Source organism: Anoplolepis gracilipes, chromosome 2 (assembly GCF_047496725.1).
Source record: "Anoplolepis gracilipes chromosome 2, ASM4749672v1, whole genome shotgun sequence".
Lineage (NCBI taxonomy): Eukaryota > Metazoa > Arthropoda > Insecta > Hymenoptera > Formicidae > Anoplolepis > Anoplolepis gracilipes.
In genome coordinates, this window is record NC_132971.1 from 16,001,600 (window position 1) to 16,019,682 (window position 18,083).

At 33.4% G+C, this 18,083-nt stretch overlaps 1 protein-coding gene across 1 annotated transcript in view; it reads right to left on the reverse strand.

Moving 5' to 3' along the window:
• LOC140676174 (discoidin domain-containing receptor 2) overlaps positions 1-18,083 on the reverse strand; it is an 81,410-nt gene that overhangs the window by 18,924 nt on the left and 44,403 nt on the right. Inside the window, exons 3-4 of the mRNA XM_072910959.1 lie at positions 5,034-5,136; positions 1,950-2,181 (exon numbers count right to left, since the gene is read on the reverse strand). Of these exons, the coding sequence (XP_072767060.1) occupies positions 1,950-2,181; positions 5,034-5,136 (335 nt within the window). The remainder of the gene's footprint in view (positions 1-1,949; positions 2,182-5,033; positions 5,137-18,083) is intronic.

Consider the following 18,083-nt stretch of genomic DNA (forward strand, 5'->3'; position numbering starts at 1 on the left):
TATGTCATGGAAATCAAAGAAAATCAAATAATTTTTTTGTACGAGGTTAAACTCGGTCATAATGTGACCAAAGTAACATGTATATAAAATATAAAGTCTGCTTTTGGCGAACATTGCAAATAAACGAACCATTAAACGTTGGTTTCAAATTGACAGGAAAATGATTTGAAACAGATGTAAAACCAACGATGTAAAAGCTTTTTTTAGAGAATTCATTGTCTCTCATTCTTCAAATTTTTACCGGAAAGACATTAAAAGATTTATATCGCATTAGAAGAAGTATATTGAAATAGATGGAGACTATTTTTATTAAAAACATGTGTATTAAGTTTGTAATATAAACGGTTCAATTAAAAAATAAAAAACGGCCGTTTCATCTGCAACAACGTAATATTATACAATTATAATATATTTATAATCATAAAAATTGTTACGTATACTGTAGGATACTTAATGGCATATCTATATAAAAGTTATTGATCACAGTACAAACAGAAGGCGATAGAAATAATTCTACAATAGAAACGCGCAATGTCGAAGGCAGCGATGCGTGATTCAATCTTGAACGCGATATTCGAAGGAGAGGAAGCTCGCGCAGAGATGGGAAAAGGCAGGACTGGAAATGTCTAGCTCTCGAAAAGGGGAAGTTGCACTTTTAGCGACGCTTAACCATACGTTACGGTACGAAGACGTTACGTGCAATTCCAGCACAGGAGTAGATCGCTTATCGATTGCCGTTTCTCACTTCCCTGTTTCTCGCCTGGATCCTATGAGTGGTAGAAGGGAGACTTCGCAAAATGGAACTCAAAGGGAGAAAGATGGCGATTGATCGTAAAATAAAAGGATTTTTATATTACTGTAGAAAAATATTAATTTTGTGTATAAACTTGTTTGAAAAATAATTGATAAATGCATATCGATTTCTTACGTAATGATGAATAAAAAGTTCTACAATATATTGATTAAATTATTAATTTAAATTATTAATTACATTATAATTTTGCAAGCATTTTGATTATAAAATTTGAGAATATATAAACGGTAAAAATTAAACTGTTTTCGAATTTCTTAGAAAACATCTGATATATACATAATTATTCGTTTAATATTTATAGCAAGTCATTCGCAATATTTAATATAGGAAGAAGAAATTTATTAGCTATTTTTGCACGTAATTTTTCTAACCGTTTATTCCTCTTCATATCCGTTCTCAAGGAGCATTAAGTCACGATGAAATTTTCTTACGAATAATTAATTGGCATAGGAAAAGTTCCATCAATTAAGCATCGTTAAACGAGTGCCAAGTAGAATTCTAACTATGACTTTACGAACAAGCGACTTCACGCAACTCGAAGTCTCTTGTATTTCAATTGGAATAAAATTCCAATTTGACACAAGAGCACGTGAGCGTGTTTCCGATCGATTTTGTAGTTTTGTTTCTACGCGTATCGTTTACGTATGTTTGTTTGAGTTTGTTCCAATTGAGACATCGTGTAAACTCCAAATAACCTGTGTACGACAGGTTCTCAGGTGAAACATTCTACAATCGAACGTTTGCTGTAATTAAATTCTACAATTATTCTCTTCTTCCTGTAATATATTATTTAAAGCATACTTTATGTATACATTCCACGTACTCTAATTTATATAAAATTGATATATATATTGGCTATATTAAACTAATTACTTAATAAAGTAGTTAAAAAATTATTTAAGAAATATATATAATTGAAAAGTTATTATAATAGTATCAAGTTCCTACTCGACTGTTCTTTTATATTAATTTATTCTTACATTGATTTATAGAGCAAAACGTAATCGCCTTTGTTCTCAATATAATTTAATTAACCAAGGACTGTGAACGGTAGGGAACGATAAATTCGGTACAAATTGCTCACGTAACTTATTCCTTTTAGAGACTATCAACAGATGTGCCAGTCTTGCCTTACCTCTATGTTGTCCCAGCGCTTATATCGGCGCCACTGAGTGAAGCCAGGACGTCGATATTCTAGGGTATAACCCTCAACATATTCCTGACCGCGACCGTGATCGTAACGGCCCTGTGTCTGCACACCAGTAACAACGTGAGCACCATGTAGATCGACTTGAAGCCATTCGTACACCCCTTTCTCTATTTGGCTTTTTGGGCACCAAGCACCGCCGGCGGTTTCCTTCCGGAGTCTGTGTAAAATATTAATATGTACTCTAGTGATATTTCTCTTCATACAGCTAACGTTCATTTTATAAAAATATTTTCCAATAATTTTATATTTCCAACAATAAATTTGTATCTTTACATTGTAATATATCGTAAAAAGTATATTCCATATATACAAGGTATTCGAAAAATAACTATACGTTTAATTGAAATATTTAAAAAAATATTTATCAAACATTATTAGCAAATTAGTCTTTCTTCACAAAAGATATTGAAAGTGACTTCCACGAGCATGCAAACAAGTCTTAATTCGTTTAATTTTGTTATCAAAAATCTTATTTAATTCTTCTGGACTTTGATGAAGTCTCTCTGATAGCAGCTTTAAGATTTAATGTTTTTATATTATTAATTAAATATAATTACCAACAAGTGTATGTATATTTATTTTCTAAACACTCTCGATATACACATGTAATGTTTTATTTTTATTTAGAAATTTATAATTAAATAAAAAGAAGAGAGAAAAATAATAAATTACGAGAAATATTTGTGTAAATTGTATTGCGCGATAATTTATAATTAGAAAGTTGTTGAAAATATACGAAATTATAATTATGTATGATAGTTTGTAAACGACTCTAAACATAAAAGGATTGTTAGACTTTTTATTTCGAAATAAAATAAAATTGTCGTTTTAGTCGCGAAATTATTTTATTATCTTTCCGAGTATAAAAAGATCTACTTTTTTACTCAATTATATCAATGCAATGTTGTTACTATTGTTCCAATTAAAAAGAACAATTAGCGAGAGACCACTTTTTAGATCTTAAGAATTTCCTCCTGAAAAATATACTTAAACAGTGAATTCATGATTCACTCGCGCTTCTATTCCTCCGTTTCGTTTCGCCCACGTTTTCTTTTCCTCCGTCAATTATTTACATTTGTGTTAAACGGCTCCAATAAAAGTTTGCCACCTTCAACCACTTCTGGCCAAGTGGTGTTCCGTACTTAATAACAAAGTTAACTTTGCCGTAGATCGAGAAAATTTTCGCTTTTTCCTGCCGCCTTTCACTGACGATTGACTTCCAAGTAGCGTTTGTGCCACATTAATTCGTATTTGACGTTTACAGTTTTCACATAACATAGTCTTCAGTACAAAAGAGTTTCATTGTTACGGAGAAATTTTGTGTACCCGTAGTTGATAGAAATTTCATATTAAGTAAATTGCACTGTTACGGAAACTTTGTACGCGTGAAGAGTGCCAAGTATGAACAAAGCTCGCTATTAATATTGTAAAGCCGCAAACGCGCGCGAAGAGAACGTGGTATCTTCCTGTGCCATTATGTAGAATATTGAGTTATTTTTCGCTCAGCTAAAGTTTATATTCAAAAATTTAATGTTACAAAACTTTGACTGCAAACAATAAGTAAACATTGCATCTATAGTACGATTTAATTGTATTGAATCTTTTTCCGTTTCTCCTTCTCTCTTTCTATCCATCATCAATACACAAAAAATATATAACAGTTTCTATTTTCTGGTCAAGCTCTTTATGTATATCCTTATATACAGAGTGTATAAAAAGTGCACTACATTTTTTTCGACGAAAACCTAAGTTTTCATCGAAAAATGTTTCCTACAAAAATTTTTTATTTTCGAGGGAAACATAAAATGGTGCCATTGGTTTGAATTTGAGTATAAATGCCAACGTATTTTACTAGATATTTCATAGTTTATTTAAAATTTTATAAAATTAAGATTAATAAAATATATATAAAATTAAAATTATATAAAACTAAAGCATAAAATATCTTTTAAACTATTTAATTTTTGACTATCGTTCGCTTATAACTTTTTACGCAAATATTTCGAAAAATCAATTTTTATAAAACATTAGAATGGTTCAACCTAAAAAACTAGGAGAAAAATGTAAATGTAACTTTTTATCAGATACATCCTTTATATGTGTTCTTCTTAGACCAATAATTTAAAGTATTTAAACCTTCGGGCGGTATACTCATTTATCAGGCTACTCTGACGTCTGATCAATGATCGCCTTTACCACTGTTTTAATTATCCGCTGCTGAAACGTAATAATCTGGCGGAACGATCCATTTCTCAATTTACATATTGTATATGTTTTGCTTAATTAGACATCTGCTTAATTCATGTTTTTATAATAAATTTTTACATTCTGCTCCAACGAAGAGTCAATCGACTGTAAAATGACATGAAACATTTATTTTGTGTAGTGAATAAAAAATTCAATTTTTTCCACTTCCCTTAGTTTGTCCATATTTTCATATCAATAAAATGAGCCAATTAATTAAATATAATGCGTTATATGTTTCATATCTGAAAATATATATTTTTTAATTATGTTGACTAATTTTATTCTTAAAATATTATAAGATTAAAAAGTATCATTTAAATAGATTTCTGTATTTCGTAGAAATGTTACGCTACTCTCTATCTTCACAAAATGCGATTAGTGCTTTTCGTAACCGGATTGCGCGTTTGATAGTCGCAGGCGCATTAGGCATGTAACTTGAAGGAAATTAGGTTTGAATAAGTTAAATTCCCAGTGAGTCGTCGAATCAATATCGCTATCGCTCGGGAAAAGCAAACTTTCGAAACAAATAGATGGATGGATAGATGAATGGAATCGTTGAATTACAAACAAAACGTGCGCGTTGCGTAAAATATAGAGGGATAGACGCGAGAAAAGAACGAAAAATAATGCGTGGATGTTGTTGATGCGTTAAACTCGATGATGGACGAAGTTGAGTCTACCCTTTCCGAAACGCATTAAAAGTACGTAACGTATCTTTTTTAACATTGAAAAAGGGATATGTCATAAAAGTAATATACTCACCGGCCATTTCGTGGTCCAACATTCGCCACGTATGATGAGGACGCAGTGATAGCTAAATCCGGTATATCACCCGACTCCATCCCCAGGGACTGGTTGCATGATCCTGAAACATAACAATATTTTAATTTAATAGATGCTTTGTTGTCGTAGATTATCTTCACTATTACATCCTGGATTCTTGTTATTATGTATCTATACATTTTGTGATTTTTACTACAACTTATAATTTTACATCTCTCTCAAATGATCAATATAGAATTATTTTGCATTAATTGCACATAATTGTAACGATTTAATTCTCCCTTAAATGGATTAAATCTTATGTAATTTGAATTTTGAAATCAGTTTTAATCAACAAATACAATAGATATTATATTATTTAAAATTATTATATATTATAGAGAGATATTATTTCTATAATATTTGTGTCCCTGAATTTTCGAATTTTTATTATCGAAAAACTTGGAAATTACCACTCAAAATTGCTCATTTAAAAATTAAAAATTTGTTTATTAAAAAAACTATATAATACATTATAAACAAGCTAGTTAAAATGCAAAATAACATTCTTTTGAATACAGATCTCTTGAGACTTTCCTAAATTCCATAAAAGTGGCGATGCATTAACCGATACAAAGCTCTTTTAAAGACAATCGATTAAAAGAAACAATGGCGCGTAATATCGCGCACTATTGTGCTAGCAGAGAGCATCCTTTAAAGTTAAAGTGCATTCGCGGGAATCACGGACGTAAACAGCAATTACGACATCGTCGTCATTGCAATCGCCGTTCGTGAAGTTGGGATAAGTGGCAAATGGCTCGAAGCCTCGAGGCGCATCGCCGTCGGGGTATTATCCAATCACTATACTTATTAGTCTTTCAGCGATCTCATTCACGTTTCAATTCGCGTTACGTTTACTGTCATTCGGTTGTAATCTTTCCATTAAAGTTTTCGTTAGGCAACAAAAAGCTGTGGCGCGAATGAAGCTCCGCGTCCGCGGTAGGAAAACTTCATACTGTAGCACGAGGATCAATCGCCCTGAATAAATTTGCTCTACGAGATCGAACGACGATCCGTTATCCTGCGATTTTATTTACAATTAAGAAAAGATCAAGCTTAGAGATTAAATTGGCAACTGGTTTGAGATTTTTCTCTGAAATCTCGCCCCCAAGGAAAAATAGATTTACGTAAGATGTAAGATCATATAATTCGGGCCATATATAATTAAATCTGAAATCCTATCCGTATATGTGGTACAAATTTTATAGTCAAATATTATGTAATGATATTATAATCATATTTTTGGTTAGATCTGTTTTCATAAAATTAGATAGAACCTGATACAGAGTTCAATAGTATTTTTATCTAAACGAATATTTGATATTATATATAAATGTAATCATATATCAGTTATAAATAATATATAAGCATATAAAATTACAAATGTTTTATCAGATATTTTCATAACTAAAAATATATCTACATCTGCCTCTATTGTACCATTTTTTTCGAATATTTTCGAGCAGAAAAAAGATTAGGTATGTACACATTTTACCTCATTGTTATATCAATTACGATTACGTTTGTAATGCTTCTATAATATCAGGAAAATTATTATTTATTTATAGGAATAGTAAGTGATTCGAGAGAGGTGGGAAAAAATGCTCCCACAAAAAAAAAAAAAAAAAAAACCTTTCTTCCGGTTCTCAAATCAGCGAGCAGGAAAAATCGTACGAGCCTGTTTTTATTGATCTCAGGTAGCGTACAATTGAACGTGACTACGCATATGGTCGATTAAATCTTTTCGCATGCCTGTCAGCTGCGCGGTTTATGTTGGTTCGGTAACCCTCTTAGAGAAATCACACATGAAGTAAACGATCGGGATAAGCAGAAGCCGGGAGAGAGAGCAAAGAGGAATTTCTTCTCACAAAAGTAAAGTCAGGTACTCGAGTAATAAACATTGTCGTTATCGCCGTTCGTTCAAAGTAGTCCCACGCGGAGTGAATACGTCTATCAAAATCTGCTAGACGTTGTTACAACGAAAGCCACTAAAAAACTTTATAGATCTTTCATTGGCGAAAATCGAAAATTCGCAAGGGAAAACTTGCTGTTAGAAAAGCGAAAATAACGAAGAATTCAAAAATATTTTTCCAAGAGTTTAATCGACTAATTTGTGAGACGATGACATACCGATGTGCGAAAATATTTTAATAACGTTAATTTTAATGTATATAATTTTTATTTGCGTCATTTATTTTAATTATTTTATTATATATTTTAGTTATTAATAATATTATATATGTAAACATTAAAATATTTATTGTGACAATTTTTTATTAAAAAATAAATTCATTGTGAAATATTCATTGTGAGAAGGTATATATAAAGGTATATATTTATCATAACAAAAAAAAGTATAACTTTGCACCAAGTTTCTAAGGTTGAATATTGTCGTGTTACAGAACCAACAAGGGGCTTTTTGCAACTTTCCTTGGTTATCTTACATCTACGAGACACATGGAAATCACATGGGCATTTGAACTTGGAAACGTATTCATAGAATTCTCGCGCTCCATCTTTCTCTCTCACCAGTTTACGCAAATATTCTTCCGCCTTGCGCTTTGTTCCAATCCACAAATAAAGCGGATAAGAGAAGAGAAACACATGTCAAACGTTCGATCGACAATAGTAGAAGCTGGCGTGCTAGTCTCACAAACGGCATGGAATAACGCAAACCCCAAGAGAAGCGGATACTTCGTTGCTTCCATCTATCGTCCGTATCATATTCGCGCGTATACTTCGCGTTAGCTATGTAACGGAATAAGTATCGAAAAAGGGTGACAATTTCGCAAAAGAAAAAAATATCAAAGGCAAATGAGACACAAGAATTGTAAAACGTTCCTGTGATCAAAAGAATTAAAAATCAAATTACGATCTAAAGAAATAAAAAAAGAATTGTTGATAGAATTAAGTTCGGCATTGAAATATAATTCTTGTATTGTATTGTGTTTGAAATATCTAGAATATTGAGTGTAAATCTTTCCTATTAAATAACTTGATACTGTAGAGATTGTAGATACTTGAAAAAGAGAAAGTACCATCCAGTTGAGTTTTGTTTGTTAACCTACTTATATTTTCCAAGGTATAATCTCCCAGAAATTCTCTATTTTCTATCATTCAACCTGTACTTGTAGGAATGCCAGTACGCCTCTCTTGACTACAGTGCTGGTAAGTAACAGCTCTCGTACCATTGTCCGGATAGGAGAATCCTGACGCGAGGTCGGTGGTATACGAGGCGTTTCGTGGATTCATTGCGACGCATTCCACGTCGAACTATTCGTCTTGCCAGGTGGCGTGCAATTTGGCGAACCCGGGGACACGACAGCCGGAAATCCGGACACCTCGGCCACAGTCAGCGCCGCACGAAGACACCTTCAGGACTGGCGGATACGCGTCTTGGCACCTCCATATTCTCGCAACGTTTTCGTCCCGTACGGTATAATGAGACAATGTAAATTGTTATAATATAAGTTTCGTTTAAATGCGCGTTATATTTATTTCCTTGCAAACTCTTGTAACATTTTCATCTCCTTTGCTTCTTCATTTTTTTTCAATGGACACGAGAATAATATCCTTTTTCGGCAATTTATAGAAAAATGCAAAAAGTTTTGTCGACAGTTTATGCAGAGGAATCATAAAAAATAAACTTCTCGAAAGTCACATTTTCAACAAGTCGCACTTTACGTGAACACTTAGTCAAGTTAATCCCGCGTGTGTGTGCGTGTTAACGTTTCACACAAATATGCTAAAGCTACGAGGTGTTCTTTTGGACTTCCACTTTGCTCTCTGTTATTACGAATGAAAATCCGGCTCGAAAACTTTCCTATCGCGATGCTCTCTGCTTCAATCGGCTTTCTTCGGGTACGTTTGTCCGCACGGATAAGTAGCGTACGGTGACCGAGGGGTCTCGTTTTTGCACAGCGATTCCTCCTGTTTGTCCCGTTTGAAATAAGAATTCCGGATTGGGGAGTCAATGTTACCTGTTCGAACTCAACGATGCTGGGGGAAGCAAAATCTTCTTTTTTCTCTTTCGATCTCTTTCCCTTCTATCTTTTCTTGTTTGTTTCTATCTGGTTTTCGATTCGTTCGGACCGATGGGAGTAACGTCAGGTGTCCCGTCTATAATCCTGCGAACTAAGCACGAAGGGAACTGCAGGATTAGTTGATCCTTTGCCAATAGCATGGCCATGTTTTTTCGAACCGCACTTGACCCGTCTTCCGTTTTTTAGGAGTTATCGATTCCTGCTTATAGCGACGGGGCTAAAGGCAGTGAATTATCAGAGATCAACGCGCTGAAAAGCGAGGATTTGCCGAAGGATTTTCTAAAAACTCCAATTGTGTGTTGTTTCATCGCTTCGATAAACATTGTTAACGAAGGTAGAACGGTTACGCTCGATTCAACGTTCCATTTGTATGCAAAATTCAGGATTATTACAAGATAATTGCTAATCAGCTTCGTCGGCTCGTTATCGCGTAGTCCGAGGCGCAATTCGAAAATCGTGTTAGCAGTGTACGTCGATGGACTAGACGATCATTTGTCCATTATCATCGCGTATACACGCGCTCTCGTCCCGGTGCGTCCGGGATTACAATACCAAATGATAGCCATCAGAAATGCACGACAGAACTTCGCAACAGCCCTTGGTCGTCGTCGAGCGGGACTTGAATTTACGTGCCGTGGGCTACATAGGTCGTCATCTGCGAGTGTATTCGCGACGACGTTAACACGAGACACGTTCGCCTTTCCGTTTTCCAGGAACGAGCTTCCCCTCTTTCTATTGCCGGCAATTCGACGAGAAGACAGGTACTGCGTGGCACTGCGTGGTCAGAAGGGTTGCTCAGGGGGGTTTTCGAAGACGAAAACGCATATACATACGTAGGTATGTAAATATAATAATAAACCTACACATCCGCGTGTATATTATATCGTGCACACCCCAATCGGCTCTCACCAATGTCGCGGGACCACGTCATTCGGAAAACCATCACGCCACTAGGCTATATTTTACCTTGTAAATGGATGTGTCTAGTCGAACATGAATTTCTTATATCAACTGCCGATACTCGTGATATCGATGAATAGGATGAGCGAGAGCAACGTACATTCGTACAGCTCGCGGATATGTAAGCATCCGGTTCGTCAAGATTTTTATTATACCACCGTAGATATGTACTCTCTACGTTTTTCACGTATGAAATATCACATGTATTCCGTTACGCACGAGCAGCGTGGTCGCTGCAATTTTGTGGAATTTGCCTTTATTACATTCTACCGTTTTTGTTTATTTTTCGTTGGATTATTATTGCATTTACGTACACGATTCAGAAACCAGTGATGCCAGTGCGGTGAATAATTGTAATCAAGTTAAAATGCGTGAGATGTAATAAAGCGAATAAATAATTACGCATCATGTAATATAAAATAATAAGTTAATTAGAGTTTTTTTTAATATGACAATATGCTTAACGTATGTAATTATAAAATATACATTATAACTCTTTTAAATTATCAAAAAATTGTTGTTCACAAATGTAGAGTGAATAATTTAATATTTGTAATACCTTTTAAAGTATGCATACCTTTAATGACTAACGAATTTTCTGTTAAGCTTTCAGACTGCCAGGAAATATTAACGCGCATTTTAATATGTCACGACGTTAGTCGCGAAATTGTTCTCGGCCACTTTGCCAGAATATTAAGACTAGGAGTCTGTGCCATGGTGACTTCTGAGGAGTCCATCGTAACGGCGTGTTTATTGTAACGAGCGAGTTGGAAGAACGTCGTAAAGTTAAAGACCAAACGCCCGCCTCTGTGTTACAGAGAAACTGCAATAGAATTCTAGGTGAAGTGGCCGCATAGCAATTCCAAACTAGTTTTCAGCTGGGCAGTTGAATTTACACAGACGGCATTAACTTAGAATCCGTTATTAATATTTGCATTTAATTCTATCTAATTTTTTTTGTTGAAAAAAAACAACTCAATAATATGTTGCAAATATATTATAAATCATTTTCGAGATGATGACGTTACGTATTCATAAAATTTCATTCAAAGCCAAAAATTAGCTCTGAGAAATGAGAAAGATTGAATCTTCGATACTTTGCATATGCAGATCAGATGTTTTTGATTTGCGGAGAGAAAAGCATACATTTTTTTATAAACAATTTGAAAACTGTTAAGAAAAACAATTAAAAAAAAATTAAAAATAAAAAAGATATTAATTGATTCATTTTATTGTAACTCTTATTTATCTTTCCAAAAGAAAAACGCTTTTAAATAAATAAAAATTAGCAAAATATAAAATTATATGTGTGCGGCGTGGATGTATTACTGTGTATGATATTATTTTAATGCAGTTGAAAATATTTTTGTAAATAAAATATCTTGCTGTTTCATATCAAGTGATATTTTTTTAACTGTTAATATACCTCACATGCGTGCGCCGACATGTTACAATGTAATTAGCATATTTTGTCGCGCATATCAGCTTTTTTTGCTATTCGATGCTTTCCAATCTCACGCACTGTTTCCAGTCGACGGAGCCTGTATCCATCGTATGATATCATATCGCATCGTATCGCATCGCTCGAACACGGGGAATACGAACGCGAATTTACGTGCTACGTGTTCCGCACATCATAAATCGTAAAGTTACGAAATGGATGTGTAGCTCGCTCTCGGAAAATGCCGTAAAGCTTTCGTAGCTCGGCGTTGAAAAGCATGCGCGCGATGCTACGAATTTTTAAACGCTACCACAAATCTGAATTACAGTTAACATAAGAGAAGAAGCTTCCCGGATGACTACTCGAGAAAAAAAATCCGTAAGATGTAGTGTGAGTTAGCAGATAATATAGAGGACAGTTATAACAAGACTTATATTATATTACAAATATATAACATGATTATATTAGCCATATTTAGTAGTTATATTTTTTTTATGACGCTATATTTTTCATTAAAATTGTATTAGTTATATAACAAGATTATATTACAAGTATATAAGATTTATAAGATTTATAAATCTGCGATCCTCATTGATAACGAGGATTGGTGCTATCTCTTTGCGGGGCGGAGGGGGAGGGGGAGAGTGTTAGAATAAATCCTCCTCGATTTACTATAGCTAAGCTGACGATTTTGTTTAAGCACGCATACCGTATTTTTCATCTTCCCCTTTTTTGTGCGAGATAAGAAAAATAATCCTCTATATAATAGCACAATGAAACGGCAAACATTTTTTACAACGGAATCTCAGGCGGAAGAAACTTATATCACCGACATGTTGCGAGAAGATTCCTTCGATCTATATGGCAAACTTCTATTAGCTAGAGCACATAAAGTCTAGAAGAAGGTAACGCGCTGTCTTGTGTGGGCGTTGAGTATAAGGGCAAATTTACAAATCGGATAATTACATTTGACCAAACACTCGAAGCATTTTCGTTTCGCGTATTTAATTACTAATTAATTCGAAATATATTTACATACATGCTCTCTTATTAGTAGTTTTAGTCCTTTAGAATATGTTTCCTTTGCTTCGTGCTTCTCAAATGTTATATTAAATTATTAACAAATTTGACGTTTCGTTTCTGATCATATTTCATTAGAGTTCTCTAGTGCTGAGAACGACGCAATCGCAATATGATCCCGCGCAGTTTATTTTAACGTTAAAAGAGTCACGATCGAAGAGTGACAGACTTTCTATCGTGCACTTTAATTAGCGACAGCGGATGGATTCAGTAGCCAGGAAAATAATGGACTCGTTGGGAGAGTATGCTGAGAGAGTTTGCGAACTAACAGACATCATCGTGCTGATTACAAAACAGCGAGAGGCGGATGTGCGTGGCGTATAAATACCTTTGCTAGAAATGGATTTGGAAAATGTAACATCAATGAAGTTTTCGTGCATTAATAAATCGACATATCCCGAATCATCGCGTGTAAAGTTAAAAAATTTTATAAATAAATGTTTTAAAATGAGAAAAACAAGATTTATAGACGATGATAGAAAGTGTAAGGAGGAAGAAGAAATTGAAAGAGAAAAGGAAAATGGGATATAGATAAGAATTATCTTCAGGTGGTTGCTCCTGTAAAAGACTTAACGTGTATGATGGGTCGCGGAATTGACGCGTCTCTTACGAGCTAGTATTGAAAAATCCGACAAGAAGAGATCGATTGACAGGAAAAAGAAGGAAACATAAACGAGGTATTCTTCCATCTACTATATTGATATTGATATTGTGAGATTAAAATATGTATGTACGTAATAATTATTTTATTTTATAGAAATTTACAGGAATAAAAATCATCTTTACATGCTAAAAAATTTTTTGTATAACTTTTATATCAATTACAATTATCAATTTACTCATTATTTAATAAGATAAGACTATATTAATCACAATATATTTAATGAAATATTTTTTTCATATTTATGTGTGATTTATCTTTCTATTGAAAGACAATAATGTTGATGCAATATTTGCATACGTACTTTATCTACGTTTCGCGCACAAGATGGCATGGAATATGAATATTCTGTTAAGTGAGAAAGTGAAGGCGTTTATGCACGCTGTCTGGCGGCTCGATTGTTGGTCGGGAATAAGAACGGAATAGGATGAGAGTTAACGTGCACGACGGTTCGTAGGATTGACGTGTTCCTTATAAAGCAAAAGGGCCAGGCGAAGATAGCGCAACCGAGGAACTATCAGACGCGAAAGTGGAGGAGGAAGACGACCGCGAGAGGGTGAATGGAAAGGATGACGCGCCGAGAAGGAAGGCCGGGATAAGGTAGGAAGGCACGTCGCGGCGTCTGCAAGCCCGATTGTTCTCCGCAACCGACTCTGTCTCATTACTTCGAATTGGCTAGCCGTAGACAATGCCAGCGGGTAATACGATTATCCGGAAGATGGTTTTCAGCGGGCCACCCCTTCGTTTCCATCGTCCCTTTTGCCCCAGCCCGACCGTTCTTTTACGCTCTTACACATTCCACATCCTTTATAGCATGAAAACCTTTTTTCCGAAGCATGTTCAGAAAATCGGGACCGCGGGTCATACGAGATTGAAAGAGGAGGCGGGCGCGGAGGTGACGGTGGTGACTCTAAAGAGACGACGGATCGACACACGTGTATTTCCTCGTCTTATCTATGTGGAGATAAAAATCGTGGATTAACCACCTATATGTATACATTGCTTCGAGATCGAAGATTCAACGATGGTTTTTTGGATAAAGAAGCGCAAGGGACGAACGCCTTTTTCCAAAGCAACAAAAATGGAACTAGCTTTTCTAACGTATTCCTTAAAACTCTCGTTACACTTCGCCGTTTGCTCGAACATTTCACCTGACTTACATCAGGATTCGCTATGGCGAACTCTGCTCCGTTCGAGCATGTTACGCGTGTCTAGTATTCAAGAGGCAATTCGGTGCGACGATCGAATCTACATTCGACGTTTGGCTTCGAAATCTTCGGCTAATAAAAAGTTGAAACGTGTTTCCGACAGAAGTTACGTAAATACATTCCCCGCGTTACAGAAAATTTCTCTTGACTCTGTGAGATTTTTATTTCCACAATTTTGTAAGAGTCCTCTTATTTTATTATTTACATTGTTCTATTGTGTTTTTAATGGAAATGAATCTTATTACAAGTATGGTTTTTCAGCTTGAAATTTTCATCGCAGACATTTTTGTCAGATAATGCAAACGGTATTTTTTGGTGCATGAAAAACGTGAGTTATCTTAACACAATGAGCATGTTTATTTCACTCTCTTGCTCTCTCTTGCTCTCTCTCTCTCTCTCTCTCTCTCTCTCTCTCTCTCTCTCTCTCTCTCTCTCTCTCTTTCATATAAACGCAAAAAGATGTTTAATATTTCAACAGATTTCAAAGACGAACTCGGTCAAATCTCCTCGTTTTAAAGCATGAGTTCATCCCCTTTTTTGTTTTTTTCTTTTTTTTTATTTGCAAGCATGCCACTGTAACTCGGCTTTCATCGTGTCGCTCATTTGAATTCTCTTTTCCAAGTTGCTTCGCCTAAGAAAGAGCTGTCGAGTACGTTGAACAAAGATTAGATGAAAAAAACCTGAAAAAGAGAATGAACGAAGCTGAGTTGAAAAGACAATGAGCCACTATAAGCGTGACATTTTTATTCATCTACGTAAAGATGAAAATCGAAAACTGACCTATGGCTAATAAAAAAATATAATAGAAAAATAAAATATATCTTTGCGAAAAGAATCGATTTTATATTAGAGAAGCACCAAAAATCACTTATAATAATTTATTTTAACATAATAAATATTTTGAAACATATTTTGCTACTGCACGAGAAACTTTTTTGCGCCCTAGAATTTTTACTAAATTATCATATTCTGGAAATTTAACAAAATTTTCAAAATAAATAACATAGAAAAATTCATGAATTATATTTTCAAACGTAATTAACATTTTTTTTCCTTTTGTTTGCGTTATTTTGCGACTTATTAAAATGCACATAATACTAAATGTAAAGAATTTTAATGTACATTTTTACATTAATATATAAAATATGGCAAGTCAGAGATTATGTATCTAAATAAAAATTTTAATAAAAGTTAATAAAAGGAATAAACAAAATTATTATGTTTAGTTTTATAAGAATAGAATTTTAAAACGTATAATATTATATTTTCGTTTAAAAAAAGCGTATAGTATATGTTTGATATTGTTTTTTTTTATACATATAATGTATATTGTGTAGGAAGAATATAATTAATTTTACTATATATAATTAATTCTTCAAATGTTTTGTATTAAATGTGTAAATGAATTTTAATAAGCTTACAAATTCTACAATAAGAAATACACATTTGATATTTTTCTTCATTATTTTCCATCTTTCTTGAAACGCAAGTCATAAATACATTTTTATATTTTTGAATAATATTCAAGGCTTAAAGATTTTTGTTTTAAATCCGGATTGGGATTTTAAATGTGGCATTATGGATTCTCTTTCCAATATAAAACTTTAAGAAAAAAGGTTAACTTATTATTAAAAGTAAAAGAAGTTGAATACAGGTAACTGCGAATAAAGATGCCGACTAACAATAAGAAGACAATGAGCCACATTGTGGGTAAGTTTTATTTTATTTCCGGTAAGATAAGACCTTAAGATATTAACTGGCGGCACGACTTAGACTTGGACAAGACGACATTTCCACCTCACTGTGGGTTTTCATTCTCGAGAAAAACTGTTCTGCATTTCAAATCTTGGGAAAGCCAGGTTGCTTCTTCACAGATGGTCGATTCAGCTAAGCGATGGTGAGAGAAAAGGAAATACGGATCTTCGGAAATACGACAAACAGAAACTAAAGAAACATTCTTATAATAATTTTATTATATCATAAGATATATACATTTTGTTACTTATAAGCATATAAGCTTATAAGCTCTTGATCATATTATTATACATTTAGATTTCAATAGTTATTATGAATTCTATTGCAAACTAAAGCACAAATGTATTTTACATTTTACATGTTATTAATATAAATATATATTTTGTATTAATAAACTTAATCAAAGAAAAATTTAACATTATATTGTAATAAATTTTACTTATTAAATTTATCAATTTATCAATTTATTATATTTTTTGGAGAATAGTATAAGCACAGTTTAAAAAATCTTATTCAAATAGATCAAATAGATATTTTTTGTCGTGTTAAAATATTACTTGTATGTATACAAAATATAATCACCTTTACATCACTTATTTTTAAAATAAGAGATTAAATATTAAATTTAAGTCTACAATCTCATTATTACTCATTATTACTTACTTTTTTTGTATAGTTGAATTTTTGCAGTGGTATGAAAGTTTGACAATGGAGGAGCGACGTTACGTGCGACAAATAGCATAGGAGAATTAACCGACGACAACACGATTCCGGATTTAGTCGGGAATGCTCGAAGCTCTTCTGCATTTCAAATTGAAAGGCTAGGCGGAAGAATCATCTAGTGGAAAATGGGAAAAAGGTCGAACGCGATATCGGGTTAAACGAGGTGACGTGAGAAAGCAAGAAAAGCTGTGAGAAGGAGAATAGAAATTTTACTTGAAGCGTCAAAATCATCGTCAAGATGTAGCGAATCTTGATCTATCGGCAATGACGTGATAGGGAGCGAAGAAAAATTGGATTTTAATCGAAGTCGAAAGAAAGCACGGGGGAGCACGATATTATAATATCAATTTCTCTCGTCTTAATCAACGATCTTTCTGTAATTACTGAATCATTTTTGATTATTCGACGATTGAATCGTTTTCCAATCAATCTAATATAATATTATGTATGTATAAAAAATGTATGAATGCTTATGTTAGATATTATACGAATATAATTTCTCTGTTAATAATTTCTGGAATAATAAATTATATAAATCAATTATATAAATATTACAAAAGTCAATAATAGCTATAAATGGGAAGTATTAATTTATGAAATATTGCATTTGTTGGTTTATATAATAAAAAGTCAGTGGTTATAATATTGGGCAAAATATTGAAAGAGAATCATTTATTAATCGAGAAATATATGAAATATTTTTTTTTGAAAAGGTAAAAAAAATATTTATATTAAACTCTAAAAAAATAATCCGATTATTTTTATAGTTCTTACGGTTTTCGATACTGCAGTAAAATTGTGTAATAAAATTTTATGATTTTCAAAGTTATCAATATATATCACGTAAAAAATTAAATACTTATCGCACGTATTGTAATAAAATTTTGCGATATTCAATATTAATAAAATAAATTACATAAAATTAAATACTTATCGCATATCGAGTCTTAGGAGGAAAATTCATTTATAATTTCGTTTATGTACTGATTATATTCATTGTGATGAATTTTCCGGCAAGTTAAGTAAATTGTCACCGAGTGCTATATGTCTATATAGATAGGTCATGTAAGTAACGCGAGCGATGCCGAAATCATTACCAAGTCAAATATTGAACTTGGC